We start from the raw sequence: 23,264 nt of genomic DNA, 5'->3' as shown, positions 1-23,264 counted from the left end.
AACGATGAAAAAAATTATAAAACGATAAAATTCTCACGGCGTTTCGACTGCAACACAAGCAGCAATCATCATCAGGTGTGAAAACCACAGCAAGACAATTTTTTTTTTAAAAAACGCCACTTTTTTCATAATTTACTTGCCGTGGTTTTCACACCTGATGATGATTGCTGCTTGTGTTGCAGTCGAAACGTCGTGAGAATTTTATTGTTTTATATATTTTTATTATTTTATTATTTTATTGTTTCCCCTATCTACGTAGTGGTGACTTTACCGAAAGAACCAAGAATATGAATCACTGCAGTCACGAAAAGCTTTAAATCATGATGATGTTGTTGTTGTTTTTGTTGACGATGTTGATTTTGTTGTTGTTGATGTCGATAATGTCGTTGATGTTGTCGATGATGTTGAATTTGTTGATGTTGTCGATGTTGTTTATGTTGTTGATGATGATAATGTTGTTGATGATGTTAATGTTATTTATGTTGTTGTTGATGATGTTGTTGTTGATGTTGTTGTTGATGTTGTTGTTGTTCAGGGTCCACGAGGGTTGTTGGGTCCACGTGGATCTCCGGGCGCCCAGGGATCATCTGTGAGTCAAGCGCACAACCACGCACACACAGACAAAGGTCCCCCGTGTAGCCTCAACAGACTGTTGCGGCAAGCCCTGCCAGCGAGTAGCAGCACCTGTGAAGGCCGGCACGGCACACGAGTGTGAGCGGGGTGGCCCAGCAACCACGTCCCGGCCGCCTTTGTCTCTCCCCCAGCGCTAGCGATGTCCGCCACACACCGCTGCACCACCAGTGCCTCGCTACCGCACACCACATGCTAAGATCCCCCGTGTAGCCTCAACAGACCGCAGGGGCAAGTGCTGTTAGTAGCGAGCAGCAGCAGCAGCAGCAGCCTACGAAGGGGTGGGGTGGCCCAGCAAACCACGCCCCGGCCGCCTTTGTCTCTCCCCCAGCGCTAGCGATGTTTAACTACGCTCAACACCGGCCGCACCGGGTTTACTCATTTGAGGCTGAGTCGAGCCTAGCGGGAGACCCGGGAGCTGTCCCGGACATTCGTCACTGGGATGTTGGTGGCCGTGAGCGGGTGTCCAACTCGGGCCGGGGGAGGTTTGTGGCGCTCTCGGGGTGAAAGGCTGCACGGGAGGAGGAGGAGGTGGTGGAGGAGGTGGAGGAGGTGGAGGAGGAGGAGGTGGAGGAGGAGGAGCGGTGGGGAGGAGAGGGAGTCTCTGTCTCTGTCTCATATCGGAAGAGCTGCTGCCGGCCGGAGTAGCGGGAATTTTCACGTAACGTAGACAACAGAGTGAAAGAGAGACGGAGAGGGAGAGAGACACTCAGTCACTGTGCACGATGTCCCTGTAGGTGACGATGAGAGAGAGACACGCAGACATCAAATCTACAGCAGCAGCAGCAGGCATCATCAGGGTCGGGATCGAACCCACGACCTCATGCATACCAGGCGAGGTAGTTAACATCTCCTAGCCACCGAGATGATGATGTGAGAGAGACGCAGACTCCAAATCTACAGCAGCAGCAGGCATCATCAGGGTCGGGATTGAACCCACGACCTCCTGCACACCAGGCGAGGTAGTTAACATCTCCTAGCCACCGTGATGATGATGATGAGAGAGACACAGACCTCCTGTAGACCAGGCAAGGTAGTTAACATCTCCTAGCCACCGTGATGATGATGAGAGAGAGACGCAGACACCAAATATACAGCAGCAGCAGGCATCATCAGGGTCGGGATCGAACCCACGACCTCCTGCATACCAGGCGAGGCAGTTAACATCTCCTAGCCACCGTGATGATGATGTGAGAGAGACACAGACTCCAAATCTACAGCAGCAGCAGCAGGCATCATCAGGGTCGGGATGGAACCCACGACCTCCTGCACACCAGGCGAGGTAGTTAACATCTCCTAGCCACCGTGATGATGATGAGAGAGAGAGAGAGAGACACAGACTCCACATATACAGCAGCAGCAGCAGGCATCATCAGGGTCGGGATGGAACCCACGCGGCTGGCTGTGTGTGTGCCACCCTCACCGCCGTTCCGCCTGTTCCTCGCTCTCTCACCACCCCCACGCCTTCCGCCCCACGTCCTCCCACTTGTGCAGGGGGTGAGGGGTCTGGATGGGCCTCCTGGACCGAAGGGGAACATGGTAGGTGGACACCGCACACACGCACCACACACACGCACGCACCACACACACGCACCACACACACACACCACACACACACCACACACACACACGCACCACACACACACACACCACACACACGCACCACACACACACACACCACACACGCACCACACACACACACACCACACACACGCACCACACACACACGCACCACACACACACCACACACACACACGCACCACACACACATGTACCACACGTACCTTGTACTCATCACGTGTCTTATGCCTCACGTGTTGTGTGTCTCGTGTTGTGTGTCTGGTGTTGTGTGTCACGTGTTGTGTGTCACGTGTTGTGTGTCACGTGTTGTGTGTCTCGTGTTGTGTCTCTCGTGTTGTGTGTCACGTGTTGTGTGTCACGTGTTGTGTGTCACGTGTTGTGTGTCTCGTGTTGTGTCTCTCGTGTTGTGTGTCACGTGTTGTGTGTCACGTGTTGTGTGTCACGTGTTGTGTGTCTCGTGTTGTGTGTCACGTGTTGTGTGTCTCGTGTTGTGTGTCTCGTGTTGTGTGTCACGTGTTGTGTCTCACGTGTTGTGTGTCACGTGTTGTGTGTCACGTATTGTGTGTCTCGTGTTGTGTGTCACGTGTTGTGTCTCTCGTGTTGTGTGTCTCGTGTTGTGTGTCACGTGTTGTGTGTCACGTGTTGTGTGTCACGTGTTGTGTCTCTCGTGTTGTGTGTCACGTGTTGTGTGTCACGTGTTGTGTGTCTCGTGTTGTGTCACGTGTTGTGTCTCACGTGTTGTGTGTCACGTGTTGTGTCTCACGTGTTGTGTGTCACGTGTTGTGTCTCTCGTGTTGTGTGTCTCGTGTTGTGTGTCACGTGTTGTGTGTCACGTGTTGTGTCTCACGTGTTGTGTGTCTCGTGTTGTGTCTCTCGTGTTGTGTGTCTCGTGTTGTGTGTCACGTGTTGTGTGTCACGTGTTGTGTGTCACGTGTTGTGTCTCTCGTGTTGTGTGTCACGTGTTGTGTGTCACGTGTTGTGTGTCTCGTGTTGTGTCACGTGTTGTGTCTCACGTGTTGTGTGTCACGTGTTGTGTCTCACGTGTTGTGTGTCACGTGTTGTGTCTCTCGTGTTGTGTGTCTCGTGTTGTGTGTCACGTGTTGTGTGTCACGTGTTGTGTCTCACGTGTTGTGTGTCACGTGTTGTGTGTCTCGTGTTGTGTGTCTCGTGTTGTGTGTCTCGTGTTGTGTCTCTCATGTTGTGTGTCACGTGTTGTGTGTCACGTGTTGTGTGTCACGTGTTGTGTGTCACCTGTTGTGTGTCACGTGTTGTGTGTCTCGTGTTGTGTCTCTCGTGTTGTGTGTCACGTGGTGTGTCTCACGTGTTGTGTGTCACGTGTTGTGTGTCTCGTGTTGTGTCTCTCGTGTTGTGTGTCTCGTGTTGTGTGTCACGTGTTGTGTGTCACGTGTTGTGTGTCACGTGTTGTGTGTCACGTGTTGTGTGTCACGTGTTGTGTGTCTCTTGTGTTGTGTGTCTCGTGTTGTGTGTCACGTGTTGTGTGTCTCGTGTTGTGTGTCACGTGTTGTGTCTCTCGTGTTGTGTGTCACGTGTTGTGTGTCACGTGTTGTGTGTCTCTTGTGTTGTGTGTCTCGTGTTGTGTGTCACGTGTTGTGTGTCTCGTGTTGTGTGTCACGTGTTGTGTCTCTCGTGTTGTGTGTCACGTGTTGTGTGTCTCGTGTTGTGTGTCTCGTGTTGTGTCCCACGTGTTGTGTTTCACGTGTTGTGTGTCACGTGTTGTGTCTCTCGTGTTGTGTGTCACGTGTCTTATGCCTCACGTGTTGTGTGTCACGTGTTGTGTCTCTCGTGTTGTGTGTCACGTGTTGTGTGTCACGTGTTGTGTGTCTCGTGTTGTGTGTCACGTGTTGTGTGTCACATGTTGTGTGTCACGTGTTGTGTGTCTCGTGTTGTGTCTCTCGTGTTGTGTGTCTCGTGTTGTGTGTCACGTGTTGTGTGTCTCGTGTTGTGTCTCACGTGTTGTGTGACACGTGTTGTGTCTCTCTCAGGGCCCGCAAGGAGAGCCTGGTCCACCTGGTCAGCAGGGCACTCCCGGGTCACAGGTGAGGAGTCGTGGGGTCACTCAGCGGGGTGACGAAACTTCACTGCTACAACTGAACTATGTTGCTGTGTCACCAGCTGTAAGGCGCCACTGGGGTTGCTGTGTTTAACACGTAGGCTTTCGCGACCAATATTATTCATAATAAAGGTTTTTGGGTTAGAGCGAGTTTATTTATAAATGTGTCGTAACCCTCCACCACCCGACACGGCCAATCAGCAAAAAAAAAAGTGTCACGTTGACAAAAGACAAATAATTCACTACTTTAGCCCACCGGTGTGTTGAAGAGTGAATCCACATTTACAGTTTGTACTCAATTTACAGTTTGTACTCAAACTGTAAATGTGGATTCACTCTTCAACAAACCGGTGGGCTAAAGTAGTGAATTGTCTTTTGTCAACGTGACACTTTTTTTTGCTGATTGGCCGTGTCGGGTGGTGGAGGGTTACGACACATTTATAAATTAACGCGATCTAACCCAAAAACCTTTATTATGAATTGCTGTGTAGCTGTTTGTTCAGAAGCAATCTGGCCATCACCCACAGAGACCCACAGAGACCCACACTCATAGAGACCCACAGAGACCCACACTCATAGAGACCCACAGAGACCCACACTCACAGAGACTCACAGAGACCCCGACTCACAGAGACTCACAGAGACTCACAGAGACCCACAGAGATCCCGACTCACAGAGACTCATAGAGACCCACTGATACCCCGACTCACAGAGACTTACTGAGACCCACTGAGACCCTGACTCACAGAGACCCACAGAGACCCACAGAGACCCCGACTCACAAAGACTCACAGAGACCCACAGAGACCCACAGAGACCCACAGAGACCCACAGAGACCCACAGAGACCCCGACTCACAGAGGCTCACAGAGACCCACAGAGACCCCGACTCACAGAGACCCACAGAGACCCACAGAGACCCCGACTCACAGAGACCCACAGAGACCCCGACTCACAAAGACTCACAGAGACCCACAGAGACCCACAGAGACCCACAGAGACCCCGACTCACAGAGGCTCACAGAGACCCACAGAGACCCCGACTCACAGAGACCCACAGAGACCCACAGAGACCCCGACTCACAAAGACTCACAGAGACTCACAGAGACCCACAGAGACCCACAGAGACCCCGACTCACAGAGACCTACAGAGACCCACTGAGACCCTGACTCACAGAGACTCACTGAGACCCACAGAGACCCCGACTCACGGAGACTCACAGAGACTCACAGAGACACAGACTCACAGAGACTCACAGAGACCCATACTCATAGAGACTCACAGAGACCCACTGAGACCCCGACTCACAGAGACTCACAGAGACCCACAGAGACCCCGACTCACAGAGACTCACAGAGACCCACAGAGACCCACTGAGACCTTGACTCACAGAGACTCACGGAGACCCACAGAGACCCACAGAGACCCCGACTCACAGAGACCCACAGAGACCCCGACTCACAGAGACTCACAGAGACACACAGAGACCCACAGAGACCCCGACTCACAGAGACTCACAGAGACCCACAGAGACCCACAGAGACCCCGACTCACAGAGACCCACAGAGACCCCGACTCACAGAGACTCACAGAGACCCACAGAGACCCACAGAGACCTTGACTCACAGAGACTCACAGAAACCCACAGAGACCCACAGAGACCCCGACTCACAGAGACCCACAGAGACCCCGACTCACGGAGACCCACAGAGACTCACAGAGACTCACAGAGACCCACAGAGACCCACAGAGACACCCGACTCACAGAGACCCACAGAGACCTTTACTCACAAAGACTCACAGAGACTCACAGAGACCCCGACTCACAAAGACTCACAGAGACTCACAGAGACTCACAGAGACCCACAGAGACCCCGACTCACAAAGACTCACAGAGACTCACAGAGACCCCGACTCACAAAGACTCACAGAGACTCACAGAGACCCCGACTCACAAAGACTCACAGAGACTCACAGAGACCCACAGAGACCCGCACCAGCAGCGAGCTGAGCCACCGTGCGCTCCGCAAGGCGTGAGTGGAGCTGACCCACACCGCCGCTCGCTGTCGCCCCTTGCAGGGTCTTCCTGGACCCCAGGGACCCATTGGGCCTCCGGGAGAAAGGGTAACGGAGCGCACCTCACTCTCACAGCCCGTGTCAGGGCGGCACGCATGACCATGGTGGCGGTGGTGCTGGTGGTGCTGGCGGTGGTGTTTGCTGGTGGTGTTGCTGGTGGTTGTGTTGGCGGTGGTGCTGTTGGTGGCGGTGGTGTTGGTGTTGCTGGTGGTGGTGTTGCTGGTGGTGGTGTTGGTGTTGGTAGTGGTGTTGCTGGTGGTGGTGTTGCTGGTGGTGGTGTTGGTGTTGGTAGTGGTGGTGCTGGTGGTGCTGGTGGTGGCGGTGGTGTTGGTGTTGCTGGTGGTGGTGTTGCTGGTGTTAGTGGTGGTGTTGGTGGTGGTGTTGCTGGTGGTGGTGTTGCTGGTGGTGGTGTTGTTGGTAGTGGTGTTGTTGGTGTTGCTGGTGGTGGTGTTGGCGGTGTTGGTGGTGGTGTTGCCGCTGCTGGTGGTGGTGTTGTTGGTGGTGCTGTTGTTGGTGGTGTTGCTGGTGTTGTTGCCGCTGTTGGTGGTGGTGTTGTTGGTGGTGGTAGTGGTGTTGCTGGTGGTATGCCGATGATCTGGTAATTGCCGCTCACTCAGAGGAGGAGTTGGAGGCGCTGCTGCTGAACCTGGAGCTTGCCACCAAGAGGTCGGGCCTTACTATCGGACACTCCATCTCCACACCTCCCAATTGGTGATAGGGCAGTTGTGGAGAGAGTGGAGAGTTTCCCATACCTGGGCAGTGTGCTCATGACCGGCTCCAGTTTAACAGCAGAGGTCTCACTCCGAATCAGTCGAGCGACAATATCTTTTCATCGGTTGCGTAACGCTGTGTGGAAGCTACCTGGTCTGTCGCTCCGCACTAAGCTTCAGGTCTTCTCGGCCACGGTCATTCCCTCCCTTCTCTATGCTTGCGAAACGTGGACCCATATTCTTGGTTCTTTCGGTAAAGTCACGTAGAAGGGAAACAATAAAATAATAAAAATATAAAACAACAAATAATAAAAATATAAAACACGACGTTTTGACTGCAACACAAGCAATCATCATCTTGCTGTGGTTTTCACACCTGATGATGATTGCTTGTGTTGCAGTCGAAACGCCGTGAGAATTTTATTGTTTTATATTTTTATTATTTTATTGTTTCCCTTCTACGTGACTTTACCGAAAGAACCAATAATATGAATCCCTGCAGTCACGAAAGCTTTAAATCAAAATTTAAACGTGGACCCCCCTAATGGAACATCTTTGCCGGTTAGAAACATTTAGGCTGGCCTGCCAACGATCCATCCTGGGTTTAACCAGGCTGGATTGTGTGAGGAGCTCACAAATCCTTGAAAGATCTGGACAAAGTCCCATTGGTGAGCTCCTCCGGCAGGCAAGGCTGCGTTGGCTGGGTCATGTAGCCCGCATGCCCAGCCACCGCATGCATAAACAGCTTTTGTTTGGCCAGATAGAGGGCTAAATGGACACGGCACGGGCTAGAGAAGAGATGGAGTGATGTTGTACAGGAAGCACGGGCTAGAGAAGAGATGGAGTGATGTGGTACAGGAGGACGTGGAGCTGAGTGGACTTGCCGATGACCGGTACCAGCGGGGTCAAGATCGGCCTCTGTGGAGGAGGCTCGTGAAGGACGCTACTGGGCAGCTGGAGGCAGTCCCTGGCTCACGGCCAACACCGGTGATATCGATTCTCTGAACCGGTCGTGGGCCTCCCCTAGGTCGACTCAGCCTAAAATTAGTACCTGGTGTCGTGGTGTGTAGTAAACATCCACACTGGGGAGACAAAGGCGGCCGGGCGTGGTGCTGGCCACCCACCCCCTCGTGTGCCACAGCGCCCGGTAGCCTTCACAGACGTTGCTATTCGCTACTCACAGCACTTGCCCCTATAGTCTGTTAGAGGCTACACGGGGGATGAGGGATGCTTTGTCCTTGCTTGTTGTCATGGTAATTCATGCTCGTGGTGATGGTGTGACACGGTGGTGGTGGTTGGTGATGGCGGTGGTGACACAGTGGTGGTGGTGGTTGATGGTGGTGGCGGTGATGGTGGAGGTTGGTGGAGGTGGTGGTTGGCGGTAGCGGTGTTGGCGTTGTTGACACGGTGTTGGTGGTTGATGGTGGTGGCGGTGGTTGCGGTGGTGACACGGTGGTGGTAATAGTTGGTGGTGGTTGTGGTGGCGGTGGTGTTGACACGGTGGTGGTGGTGGAAGCGGTGGTTGTGGTGTTGACACGGTGGTGGTGGTCGCTGCGATAGCACGACAGCGTGAAGGAGATTGCGACGGTGGGGGATGATGGTGCAAATGATGGTCACGATGGTTTTGAGGTTGACGATGATGATCATGATGATTATTATGGTGATGATGATTATGGTGATCATGATGATGATGATCATGATGATCATCATTATGATTATGGTGATGATCATGATGATGATTGTGATGATGAAGATCGTGATGATGATCGTGATGATGATGATCATGATGATGGTCATGATGATCATGATGATGGTCGTGATGATGATGATCGTGATGATGATGATGATGATCGTGATGATGATGATCGTGATGATGATGTTCGTGATGATCGTGACCATGATGATGCTCGTGACCATGATGATGCTCGTGATGATCGTGACATGATGATGCTCGTGACCATGATGATGATCGTGATGATGGTGATGATGGTGATGCGTCTGCCCAGGGTCTCACAGGTAAACCCGGGCTTCCTGGTCCATCCGGAACCGACGGACCTCCGGTGAGGGTCACGACCCCCCCCCCTCCCCCCCCCACGCCACCGCACTCGAGTAAACTTTTTATTGTACCAGGCAAGGCCCCACTGAGTTATTTTTTCAGAAGCGGCCTGCCCATCACAAATAATCTCGGCGCAACTAAATGGCTTACATCACCGTCACCGTCACCGTCATCGTCACCGTCATCATCACCGTCATCGTCACCGTCATCGTCACCGTCACTGTCACCGTCACCGTCACCGTCATCGTCATCGTCACCGTTACCGTCACCGTCACCGTCACCGTTACCGTCACCGTCACCGTCACCGTTACCGTCACCGTCATCGTCACCGTCACCGTCACCGTCATCGTCACCGTCGCGTGGATATTTATAGTGGCCAAATACTCTAAATGTGTGTTTCTGCAGACTCGTAGAGACTCATAGGGCCGCAGAGACCCATAGAGACCCATAGAGACCCATACTCATAGAGACCCACAGAGACCCACACTCATAGAGACCCATAGAGACCCACACTAATAGAGACCCACAGAGACCCATACTCATAGAGACCCATAGAGACCCATACTCATAGAGACCCACAGAGACCCATACTCATAGAGACCCACAGAGACCCATACTCATAGAGACCCATAGAGACCCATACTCATAGAGACCCACAGAGACCCATACTCATAGAGACCCACAGAGACCCATACTCATAGAGACCCACAGAGACCCATACTCATAGAGACCCATAGAGACCCATACTCATAGAGACCCATATTCATAGAGACCCACAGAAACCCATATTCATAGAGACCCACAGAGACCCATACTGATAGAGACCCACACTCACAGAGTCCCACAGAGTCCCACAGAGTCCCACAGAGACCCACAGAGACCCACATTCACAGAGACCCACAGAGACTCACAGAGACCCACAGAGACCCACATTCACAGAGACCCACAGAGACCCACACTCACAGAGACCCACAGAGACCCACAGAGACCCATACTTACAGAGACCCACAGAGACCCATACTCATAGAGACCCACAGAGACCCACATTCACAGAGACCCACATTCACAGAGACCCACAGAGATCCACACCCACAGAGACCCACAGAGACGCACAGAGACCCACAGAGACCCACACTCACAGAGACCCACAGAGACCCACAGAGACCCATACTCACAGAGACCCACAGAGACCCACAGAGACCCACAGAGACCTACAGAGACCCACAGAGACCCACAGAGACCCACATTCACAGAGACCCACAGAGACCCACAGAGACCTACAGAGACCCACAGAGACCCACAGAGACCCACACTCACAGAGACCCACAGAGATCCACAGAGAACCATACTCATAGAGACCCATAGAGACCCATACTCATAGAGACCCATAGAGACCCATACTCATAGAGACCCATATTCATAGAGACCCACAGAAACCCATATTCATAGAGACCCACAGAGACCCATACTGATAGAGACCCACACTCACAGAGTCCCACAGAGTCCCACAGAGTCCCACAGAGACCCACAGAGACCCACATTCACAGAGACCCACAGAGACTCACAGAGACCCACAGAGACCCACATTCACAGAGACCCACAGAGACCCACAGAGACCCACAGAGACCCACACTCACAGAGACCCACAGAGACCCACAGAGACCCATACTTACAGAGACCCACAGAGACCCATACTCATAGAGACCCACAGAGACCCACATTCACAGAGACCCACATTCACAGAGACCCACAGAGATCCACACCCACAGAGACCCACAGAGACGCACAGAGACCCACAGAGACCCACACTCACAGAGACCCACAGAGACCCACAGAGACCCATACTCACAGAGACCCACAGAGACCCACAGAGACCCACAGAGACCTACAGAGACCCACAGAGACCCACAGAGACCCACATTCACAGAGACCCACAGAGACCCACAGAGACCTACAGAGACCCACAGAGACCCACAGAGACCCACACTCACAGAGACCCACAGAGACCCACAGAGACCCATACTCATAGAGACCCATAGAGACCCATACTCATAGAGACCCATAGAGACCCATACTCATAGAGACCCATATTCATAGAGACCCACAGAAACCCATATTCATAGAGACCCACAGAGACCCATACTGATAGAGACCCACACTCACAGAGTCCCACAGAGTCCCACAGAGTCCCACAGAGACCCACAGAGACCCACATTCACAGAGACCCACAGAGACTCACAGAGACCCACAGAGACCCACATTCACAGAGACCCACAGAGACCCACACTCACAGAGACCCACAGAGACCCACAGAGACCCATACTTACAGAGACCCACAGAGACCCATACTCATAGAGACCCACAGAGACCCACATTCACAGAGTCCCACAGAGACGCACAGAGACCCACAGAGACCCACACTCACAGAGACCCACAGAGACCCACAGAGACCCATACTCACAGAGACCCACAGAGACCCACAGAGACCCACAGAGACCTACAGAGACCCACAGAGACCCACAGAGACCCACATTCACAGAGACCCACAGAGACCCACAGAGACCCACAGAGACCCACAGAGACCTACAGAGACCCACAGAGACCCACAGAGACCCACAGAGACCCACAGAGACCCACAGAGACCTACAGAGACCCACAGAGACCCACAGAGACCCACATTCACAGAGACCCACAGAGACCCACAGAGACCCATACTCACAGAGACCTACAGAGACCCACAGAGACCCACAGAGACCCACATTCACAGAGACCCACAGAGACCCACAGAGACCCACATTCACAGAGACCCACACTCACAAAGACCCACAGACACCCACACTCACAGACACCCACACTCACAGACACCCACACCCACAGAGACCCACACTCACAGAGACCCACACTCACAGAGACCCACAGAGACACACAGAGACCCACACTCACAGAGACCCACAGAGACACACAGAGACCCATACTCACAGAGACCCACAGAGACCCACAGAGACCCACAGAGACCCACAGAGACCCACATTCACAGAGACCCATACTCACAGAGACCCACAGAGACCCACAGAGACCCACAGAGACCCACAGAGACCCACAGAGACCCACATTCACAGAGACCCACAGAGACCCACAGAGACCCACAGTTTCCCACAAAGACCCACACTCACAGAGACCCATACTCACAGAGACCCACAGAGACCCACAGAGACCCACACCCACAGAGACCCACATTCACAGAGACCCACAGAGTCCCACAAAGACCCACACTCACAGAGACCCACACTCACAGAGTCTCACAGAGACCCACAGAGACCCACATTCACATTCACCCACACTACAACACGCCCTCCATCGTGGCCGCTCTTTGATCAGACCCGTCACGTGTGGACTTGACGGCAACAGACAAACTCTCTTGAACGTTAGCACCGGGGGGGGGGGGGAGACAAAGGCGGCCGGGCGTGTGTGGTGCTGGACAACCCACACCCCCTCGTGTGCCACAGTGCCAGCCTTCATAAGCAGTGCTCGCTAACAGCACTTGCCCCTACAGCCTGTTAGAGGCTACAGGGGGGAGCTTTGTCCGTGTCTGTGTGTGAGGTGCTCGCTAACAGCACTTGTCCCTACAGCCTGTTAGAGGCTACACGGGGGAGCTTTGTCTGTGTCTGTGTGTGAGGTGCTCGCTAACAGCACTTGCCCCTACATCCTGTTAGAGGCTACACGGGGGACCTTTGTCTTTGTGCGCGCGTGTGCAGGGCCATCCTGGCAAGGAAGGACCTGCAGGTGACAAGGGAGAGATGGTACGAGCAGCCGTCACTCACCACGTCACTCACCACGACACTCACCACGTCACTCACCACGTCACTCACCACGTCACTCATCACGACGGTCACCACGTCACTCACCACGTCACTCACCACGTGATTCACCACGTCACTCACCACGTCACTCACCACGCTGCTCACCACGTCACTCACCACGTCACTCACCACGTCACTCACCACGACACTCACCACGTCACTCACCACGACGCTCACCACGTCACTCACCACGTCACTCACCACGTGATTCACCATGTCACTCACCATGTCACTCACCACGTCACTCACCACGTCACTCACCACGCTGCTCACCACGTCACTCACCACGTCACTCACCACGTCACTCACCACGACACTCACCACGTCACTCACCATGAAACTCACCACGTCACTCACCACGACGCTCACCACGTCACTCACCACGTCACTCACCACGTCACTCACCACGCTGCTCACCACGTCACTCACCACGTCACTCACCATGAAACTCACCACGTCACTCACCACGACGCTCACCACGTCACTCACCACGTCACTCACCACGTCACTCACCACGCTGCTCACCACGTCACTCACCATGACACTCACCACGTCACTCACCATGAAACTCACCACGTCACTCACCACGACGCTCACCACGTCACTCACCACGTCACTCACCACGTCACTCACCACGCTGCTCACCACGTCACTCACCACGTCACTCACCACGTGACTCACCACGTCACTCACCACGTCGCTCACAACGCCACTCACCACGTCACCACGTCACTCACCACGTGACTCACCACGTGACTCACCACGTCACTCACCACGTGACTCACCACGTCACTCACCACGTCACCACGTGACTCACCACGTCACTCACCATGTGACTCATCACGTCACTCACCACGTCACCACGTGACTCACCACATCACTCACCACGCTGCTCACCACCTCACTCACCACGTCACTCACCACATGACTCACCACGTCACTCACCACGTGACTCACCACGTCACTCACCACGTGACTCACCACGTGACTCACCACGTCACTCACCACATCACTCACCACGTGACTCACCACGTGACTCACCACGTGACTCACCACGTCACTCCACGTGACTCACCACGTGACTCACCACGTCACTCACCACGTCACTCACCACGTCACTCACCACGTGACCACGTGACTCACCACGTGACTCACCACGTGACTCACCACGTCACTCACCACGTCACTCACCACGTCACTCACCACGTCACCACGTGACTCACCACGTCACTCACCACGTCACCACATCACTCACCACGCCGCTCACCACGTGACTCACCACGTGACTCACCACGTCACTCACCACGTGACTCACCACGTGCCTGTTCCCTGTGCCCGTTCACAGGGAGTCCAGGGACCGCAGGGGAGCGTCGGGTATCCAGGATCACGCGGAGCCAAGGTACAGTGCCACGCACACCGCACCACACCGCACTACACTACACTATACACTACACTATACACTACACTAAACACTACTATACACTACACTATACACTACACTATACACTACACTATACACTACACTATACACTATACACTACACTATACACTACACTATACACTATACACTACACTACACTATACACTATACACTACACTATACACTACACTATACACTACACTATACACTACACTATACACTATACACTACACTATACACTACACTATACACTACACTACACTATACACTACACTATACACTACACTATACACTACACACTACACTATACACTACACTATACACTATACACTACACTATACACTACACTATACACTACACACTACACTACACTATACACTATACACTACACTATACACTATACACTACACTATACACTACACTATACACTACACTATACTATACACTACACTATACACTACACACTACACTATACTATACACTACACTATACACTACACTACACACTATACACTACACTATACACTACACTATACACTATACACTACACTATACACTACACACTACACTATACACTACACTATACACTACACTATACACTACACACTACACTATACACTATACACTACACTATACACTACACTACACTATACACTACACTATACACTATACACTACACTATACACTATACACTACACTATACACTACACTATACACTACACTACACACTACACTATACACTACACTATACACTACACTATACACTACACACTACACTATACACTATACACTACACTATACACTATACACTACACTATACACTACACTATACACTACACACTACACTATACACTATACACTACACTATACACTATACACTACTCTATACACTACACTATACACTACACTATACACACACTATATACTACACTATACACTACACTATACACTACACTATACACTACCTATACACTATACACTACACTATACACTACACTATACACTACACTATACACTACACTATACACTACCTATAGCACTATACACTACACTATACACTACACTATACACTACACTATACACTACACTATACACTACACTATACACTATACACTACACTACACTATACACTACACTATACACTACACATACACTACACTATACACTACACTATACACTATACACTACACTATACACTATACAGCTACACTATACACTACACTATACACTACACTATACACTACACTATACACTACACTACACTATACACTACACTATACACTATACACTACAGCTATACTATACACTACACTATACACTACACTATACACTACACTATACACTACACACTACACTATACACTACACACACTATACACTACACTATACACTACACACTACACTATACACTACACTATACACTACACTCTACACTATACACTACACTATACACTATAGCTATACACTACACTATATACTACACTATACACTACACTATACTATACACTACACTATACACTAACACTACCCCCTACACTATACACTACACTACTACACTACACTATACACTACACTATACACTACACTATAACACACTACACTATACACTATACACTACACTATACACTACACTATACACTACACTAACACTATACACTACACTATACACTCACACACATATACACTAACTATACACTACACTATACACTACACTATACAACTACATACTACACTATACCTACACTACACCACACTACACTATACACTACACTACACTATACACACACTACACTATACACTACACTACACAACACTACACATACACTACACTATACACTACACTACACCACACTATCACCACACTATCACCACACCACACCGCACTACACTACACTATACACTACACTATACACTACACTATACACTACACTATACACTATACTATACACTACACTATACACTACACTACACTATACACTACACTATACACTACACTATACACTATACACTACACTATACACTACAATACAACTATACACTACACTATACACTACACTACACACTACACTATACACTACACTATACACTACACTATACACTACACACTACACTATACACTATACACTACACTATACACTATACACTACACTATACACTACACACTACACTATACACTATACACTACACTATGCACTACACTATACACTACACTATACACTACACTATACACTATATACATATATATCAAATATACTATACACTACACTATACACTACACTATACACTATACACTACACTATACACTACACTATACACTACACTATACACTACACTATACACTACACTATACACTATACACTACACTATACACTACACTATACACTACACACTACACTATACACTACACTATACACTATACACTACACTATACACTACACTATACACTACACTACACTATACACTACACTATACACTACACTATACACTACACTATACACTATACACTACACTATACACTACACTATACACTATACACTACACTATACACTATACACTACACTATACACTACACGATACACTACACTATACACTACACTACACTATACACTACACTATACACTACACTATACACTATACACTACACTATACACTACACTATACACTACACTATACACTACACTATACACTACACACTACACTATACACTACACACTACACTATACACTACACTATACACTACACACTACACTATACACTACACTATACACTACACTATACACTACACTATACTATACACTACACTATATACTACACTATACACTACACTATACACTACACTATACACTACACTATACTATACACTACACTATACACTACACTACACTATACACTACACTATACACTATACTACACACTACACACTACACTATACACTACACTATACACTACACTATATACTACACTATACACTACACTATACACTACACTATACACTACACTATACACTACACTATACACTACACTACACTATACACTATACTATACACTACACTATACACTACACTATACTATACACTACACTATACACTACACTACACCACACTACACTATACACTACACTACACCACACTACACTATACACTACACTACACCACACTACACTATACACTACACTATACACTACACTACACCACACTATCACCACACTATCACCACACCACACCGCACTACACTACACTATACACTACACTATACACTACACTATACACTATACACTACACTATACACTATACTATACACTACACTATACACTACACTATACACTACACTATACACTACACTATACACTATACTATACACTATACTATACACTACACTATACACTACACTACACTATACACTACACTATACACTACACTATACACTACACTATACACTATACACTACACTATACACTACACTATACACTACACTATACACTACACTATATACTACACTATACACTACACTATACACTACACTATACACTACACTATACACTACACTATACACTACACTATACACTACACTATACACTATACACTACACTATACACTACACTATACACTACACACTACACTATACACTACACTATACACTATACACTACACTATACACTACACTACACTATACACTACACTATACACTACACTATACACTATACACTACACTATACACTACACTATACACTATACACTACACTATACACTACACTATACACTACACTATACACTACACTATACACTACACTATACACTACACTATACACTACACTATACACTACACTATACACTACACTATACACTATACACTACACTATACACTACACTATACACTACACACTACACTATACACTACACTATACACTACACTATACACTATACACTACACTATACACTATACACTACACTATATACTACACTATACACTACACTATACACTACACTATACACTACACTATACTATACACTACACTATACACTACACTACACTATACACTACACTATACACTATACTACACACTACACACTACACTATACACTACACTATACACTACACTATATACTACACTATACACTACACTATACACTACACTATACACTACACTATACTATACACTACACTATACACTACACTACACTATACACTACACTATACTATACACTACACTATACACTACACTATACTATACACTACACTATACACTACACTACACCACACTACACTATACACTACACTACACCACACTACACTATACACTACACTACACCACACTACACTATACACTACACTATACACTACACTACACCACACTATCACCACACTATCACCACACCACACCGCACTACACTACACTATACACTACACTATACACTACACTATACACTATACTATACACTACACTATACACTACACTATACACTACACTATACACTACACTATACACTACACTATACACTATACTATACACTACACTATACACTACACTACACTATACACTACACTATACACTACACTATACACTATACACTACACTATACACTACACTATACACCACACTATACACTACACTACTATACACTACACTATACACTACACTATACACCACACTATACACTACACTACTATACACTACACTATACACTACACTATACACCACACTATACACTACACTATACACTACACACTACACTATACACTACACTATACACTACACTATACACCACACTATACACCACACTATACACTACACTATACACTACACTATACACTACACTATACACTATACACTACACACTACACTATACACTACACTATACACTACACTATACACTACACTACTATACACTACACTATACACTACACTATACACTACACTATACACTACACTATACACTACACTATACACTACACTACACTATACACTACACTACACCACACTACACCACACTACACCGCACTACACCACACTACACTACATCACACTATCACCACACTATCACCACACCACACCGCACTACGCTACAATATACACTACACTATACACTACACTATACACTACACTATACACTACTATACACCACACCGCACTACACTACACTATACACTACACTACTATACACTACACTATACACCACACTATACACTACACTATACACTACACACTACACTATACACTACACTATACACTACACACTACACTATACACTACACTATACACTACACTATACACTACACTATACACTACACTATACACCACACTATACACTACACTATACACTACACTATACACTACACTATGCACTACACTATACACTACACACTACACTATACACTACACTATACACTACACTATACACTACACTATACACTACACTACACTATACACTACACTACACCACACTACACCACACTACACTGCACTACACCACACTACACTACACCACACTATCACCACACTATCACCACACCACACCGCACTACGCTACAATATACACTACACTACACTATACACTACACTATACACTACACTACACTATACACTACTATACACCACACCGCACTACACTACACTATACACTACACTACACCACACTACACTACACCACACTACACCACACTACACCACACTATCACCACACTACACCACACCACACCGCACTACACTACACTATACACTACACTATACACTACACCACACTACACCACACCACACTACACTACACCACACTATCACCACACTATCACCACACTATCACCACACTACACCACACCACACTACACCACACTACACCACACCACACCGCACTACACTACACTATACACTACACTACACCACACTACACTATACACCACACCACACTACACCACACTACACCACACTACACTACACCACACCACACTACACCACACTACACCACACCACACTACACTACACCACACTACACCACACCACACTACACTACACCACACTACACTACACCACACTACACTACAGCACCACACTACACCACAGCTACACTACACCACACTACACCACACCACACTACACCACACTACACCACACTACACTACACCACACCGCACTACACTACACTACACCACACTACACTACACCACACCACACTACACCACACCACACTACACCACACTACACTACACCACACCACACTACACCACACTACACCACACTACACCACACCACACTACACACACTACACCACACCACACTACACTACACCACACTACACCACACTACACCACACTACACCACACCACACTACACCACACTACACCACACCACACTACACCACACTACACCACACCACACTACACCACACCACACTACACTACACCACACTACACCACACTACACTACACCACACTACACCACACTACACCACACTACACCACACCCACTACACCACACTACACCACACTACACCACACTACACTACACCACACTACACCACACTACACTACACCACACTACACCACACTACACCACACCACACTACACCACACTAGACCACACTACACTACACCACACTACACTACACCACACTACACCACACTACACTACACCACACTACACCACACTACACTACACCACACTACACCACACCACACTACACCACACTACACCACACTACACCACAATACACCACACCACACTACACCACACCACACTACACCACACTACACCACACTACACCACACCACACTACACCACACCACACTACACCACACTACACCACACCACACTACACCACACTACACCACACCACACTACACCACACCACACTACACTACACCACACTACACCACACTACACCACACTACACCACACCACACTACACCACACTACACCACACCACACTACACCACACTACACCACACCACACTACACCACACCACACTACACTACACCACACTACACCACACTACACTACACCACACTACACCACACTACACCACACTACACCACACCCACTACACCACACTACACCACACTACACCACACTACACTACACCACACTACACCACACTACACTACACCACACTACACCACACTACACCACACCACACTACACCACACTAGACCACACTACACTACACCACACTACACTACACCACACTACACCACACTACACTACACCACACTACACCACACTACACTACACCACACTACACCACACCACACTACACCACACTACACCACACTACACCACAATACACCACACCACACTACACCACACCACACTACACCACACTACACCACACTACACCACACCACACTACACCACACCACACTACACCACACTACACCACACCACACTACACCACACTACACCACACCACACTACACCACACCAAACCACACTACACTACACTACACCACACCACACTACACCACACCACACTACTCCACAGCACACTACACCACACTACACCACACTACACTACACCACACTACACCACACCACACTACACAACACTACATCTCACCACACCACGCCACACCACACTACACCACACTACACCACACCACACTACACCACACCACACTACACCACACTACACTACACCACACTACACTACACCACACTACACCACACTACACCACACTACACCACACCACACTACACTACACCACACTACACTACACTGCACCACAGTCGTGTTGAGTGGTAGTGAGTGGTGGTGAGTGATGACGGTGAGTGACGGTGAGTGACGATGGTGAGTGACGGTGAGTGACGATGGTGAGTGATGGTGGTGAGTGACGGTGAGTGACGGTGAGTGACGGTGGTGAGTGGCGGTGAGTGACGGTGAGTGACGGTGAGTGACGGTGAGTGACGGTGGTGAGTGGCGGTGAGTGACGGTGAGTGACGGTGGTGAGTGGCGGTGAGTGACGGTGAGTGACGGTGGTGAGTGACGGTGGTGAGTGACGGTGAGTGGCGGTGAGTGGCGGTGAGTGGTGATGAGTGACGGTGAGTGATGACGGTGAGTGCCGGTGAGTGACTGTGAGTGGTGGTGGTGAGTGACGGTGGTGAGTGACGGTGAGTGGTGGTGAGTGATGGTGAGTGGTGACGGTGAGTGACGGTGGTGAGTGACGGTGAGTGACGGTGAGTGGTGATGAGTGACAGTGAGTGGTGGTGAGTGACGGTGGTGATGACGGTGAGTGACGGTGAGTGGTGGTGAGTGACGGTGAGTGACGGTGAGTGGTGGTGGTGAGTGACGGTGAGTGACGGTGGTGAGTGACGGTGAGTGGCGGTGAGTGGTGACGGTGAGTGACGGTGAGTGGTGGTGAGTGACGGTGGTGAGTGACGGTGAGTGACTGTGAGTGGTGGTGAGTGACGGTGAGTGACTGTGAGTGACTGTGAGTGACGGTGGTGAGTGACGGTGGTGAGTGACTGTGAGTGGTGTTGAGTGACGGTGAGTGATTACGGTGAGTGGTGGTGGTGAGTGACGGTGGTGAGTGACGGTGAGTGACGGTGAGTGACGGTGGTGAGTGACGGTGAGTGATGACGGTGAGTGACGGTGAGTGGTGGTGAGTGACGGTGAGTGGTGGTGGTGAGTGACGGTGAGTGACGGTGAGTGGTGGTGGTGGTGAGTGACGGTGAGTGACGGTGAGTGGTGGTGGTGGTGAGTGACGGTGAGTGACTGTGAGTGACGGTGGTGAGTGACGGTGAGTGGTGGTGGTGAGTGACGGTGGTGAGTGGTGGTGAGTGACGGTGGTGAGTGACGGTGAGTGAGTGACGGTGAGTGACGGTGAGTGGTGGTGAGTGACGGTGGTGAGTGACGGTGAGTGACGGTGGT

The 23,264-nt window shown here is 49.1% G+C and overlaps 1 protein-coding gene across 6 annotated transcripts in view; it reads left to right on the top strand.

The window, feature by feature from the left end:
* LOC116958203 (uncharacterized) overlaps positions 1 to 23,264 on the top strand; it is a 241,818-nt gene that overhangs the window by 90,212 nt on the left and 128,342 nt on the right. For all 6 annotated transcript variants that reach the window (XM_076056030.1, XM_076056029.1, XM_076056028.1 and 3 more), the window contains 7 exons: positions 536 to 589; positions 2,125 to 2,169; positions 4,215 to 4,268; positions 6,365 to 6,409; positions 9,078 to 9,131; positions 12,883 to 12,927; positions 14,333 to 14,386. In XM_076056030.1, coding sequence (XP_075912145.1) covers positions 536 to 589; positions 2,125 to 2,169; positions 4,215 to 4,268; positions 6,365 to 6,409; positions 9,078 to 9,131; positions 12,883 to 12,927; positions 14,333 to 14,386 — 351 coding nt within the window. The remainder of the gene's footprint in view (positions 1 to 535; positions 590 to 2,124; positions 2,170 to 4,214; positions 4,269 to 6,364; positions 6,410 to 9,077; positions 9,132 to 12,882; positions 12,928 to 14,332; positions 14,387 to 23,264) is intronic.

The sequence above is a fragment of the Petromyzon marinus genome, chromosome 74 (genome assembly GCF_048934315.1).
Source record: "Petromyzon marinus isolate PM22_M1 ecotype Great Lakes invasive population chromosome 74, UKy_Petmar_22M1.pri1.0, whole genome shotgun sequence".
Classification (NCBI taxonomy): Eukaryota; Metazoa; Chordata; class Hyperoartia; order Petromyzontiformes; family Petromyzontidae; genus Petromyzon; species Petromyzon marinus.
Note: the sequence above shows the minus strand (reverse complement) of the source record. Positions and strands in the feature narration are given on the sequence as shown.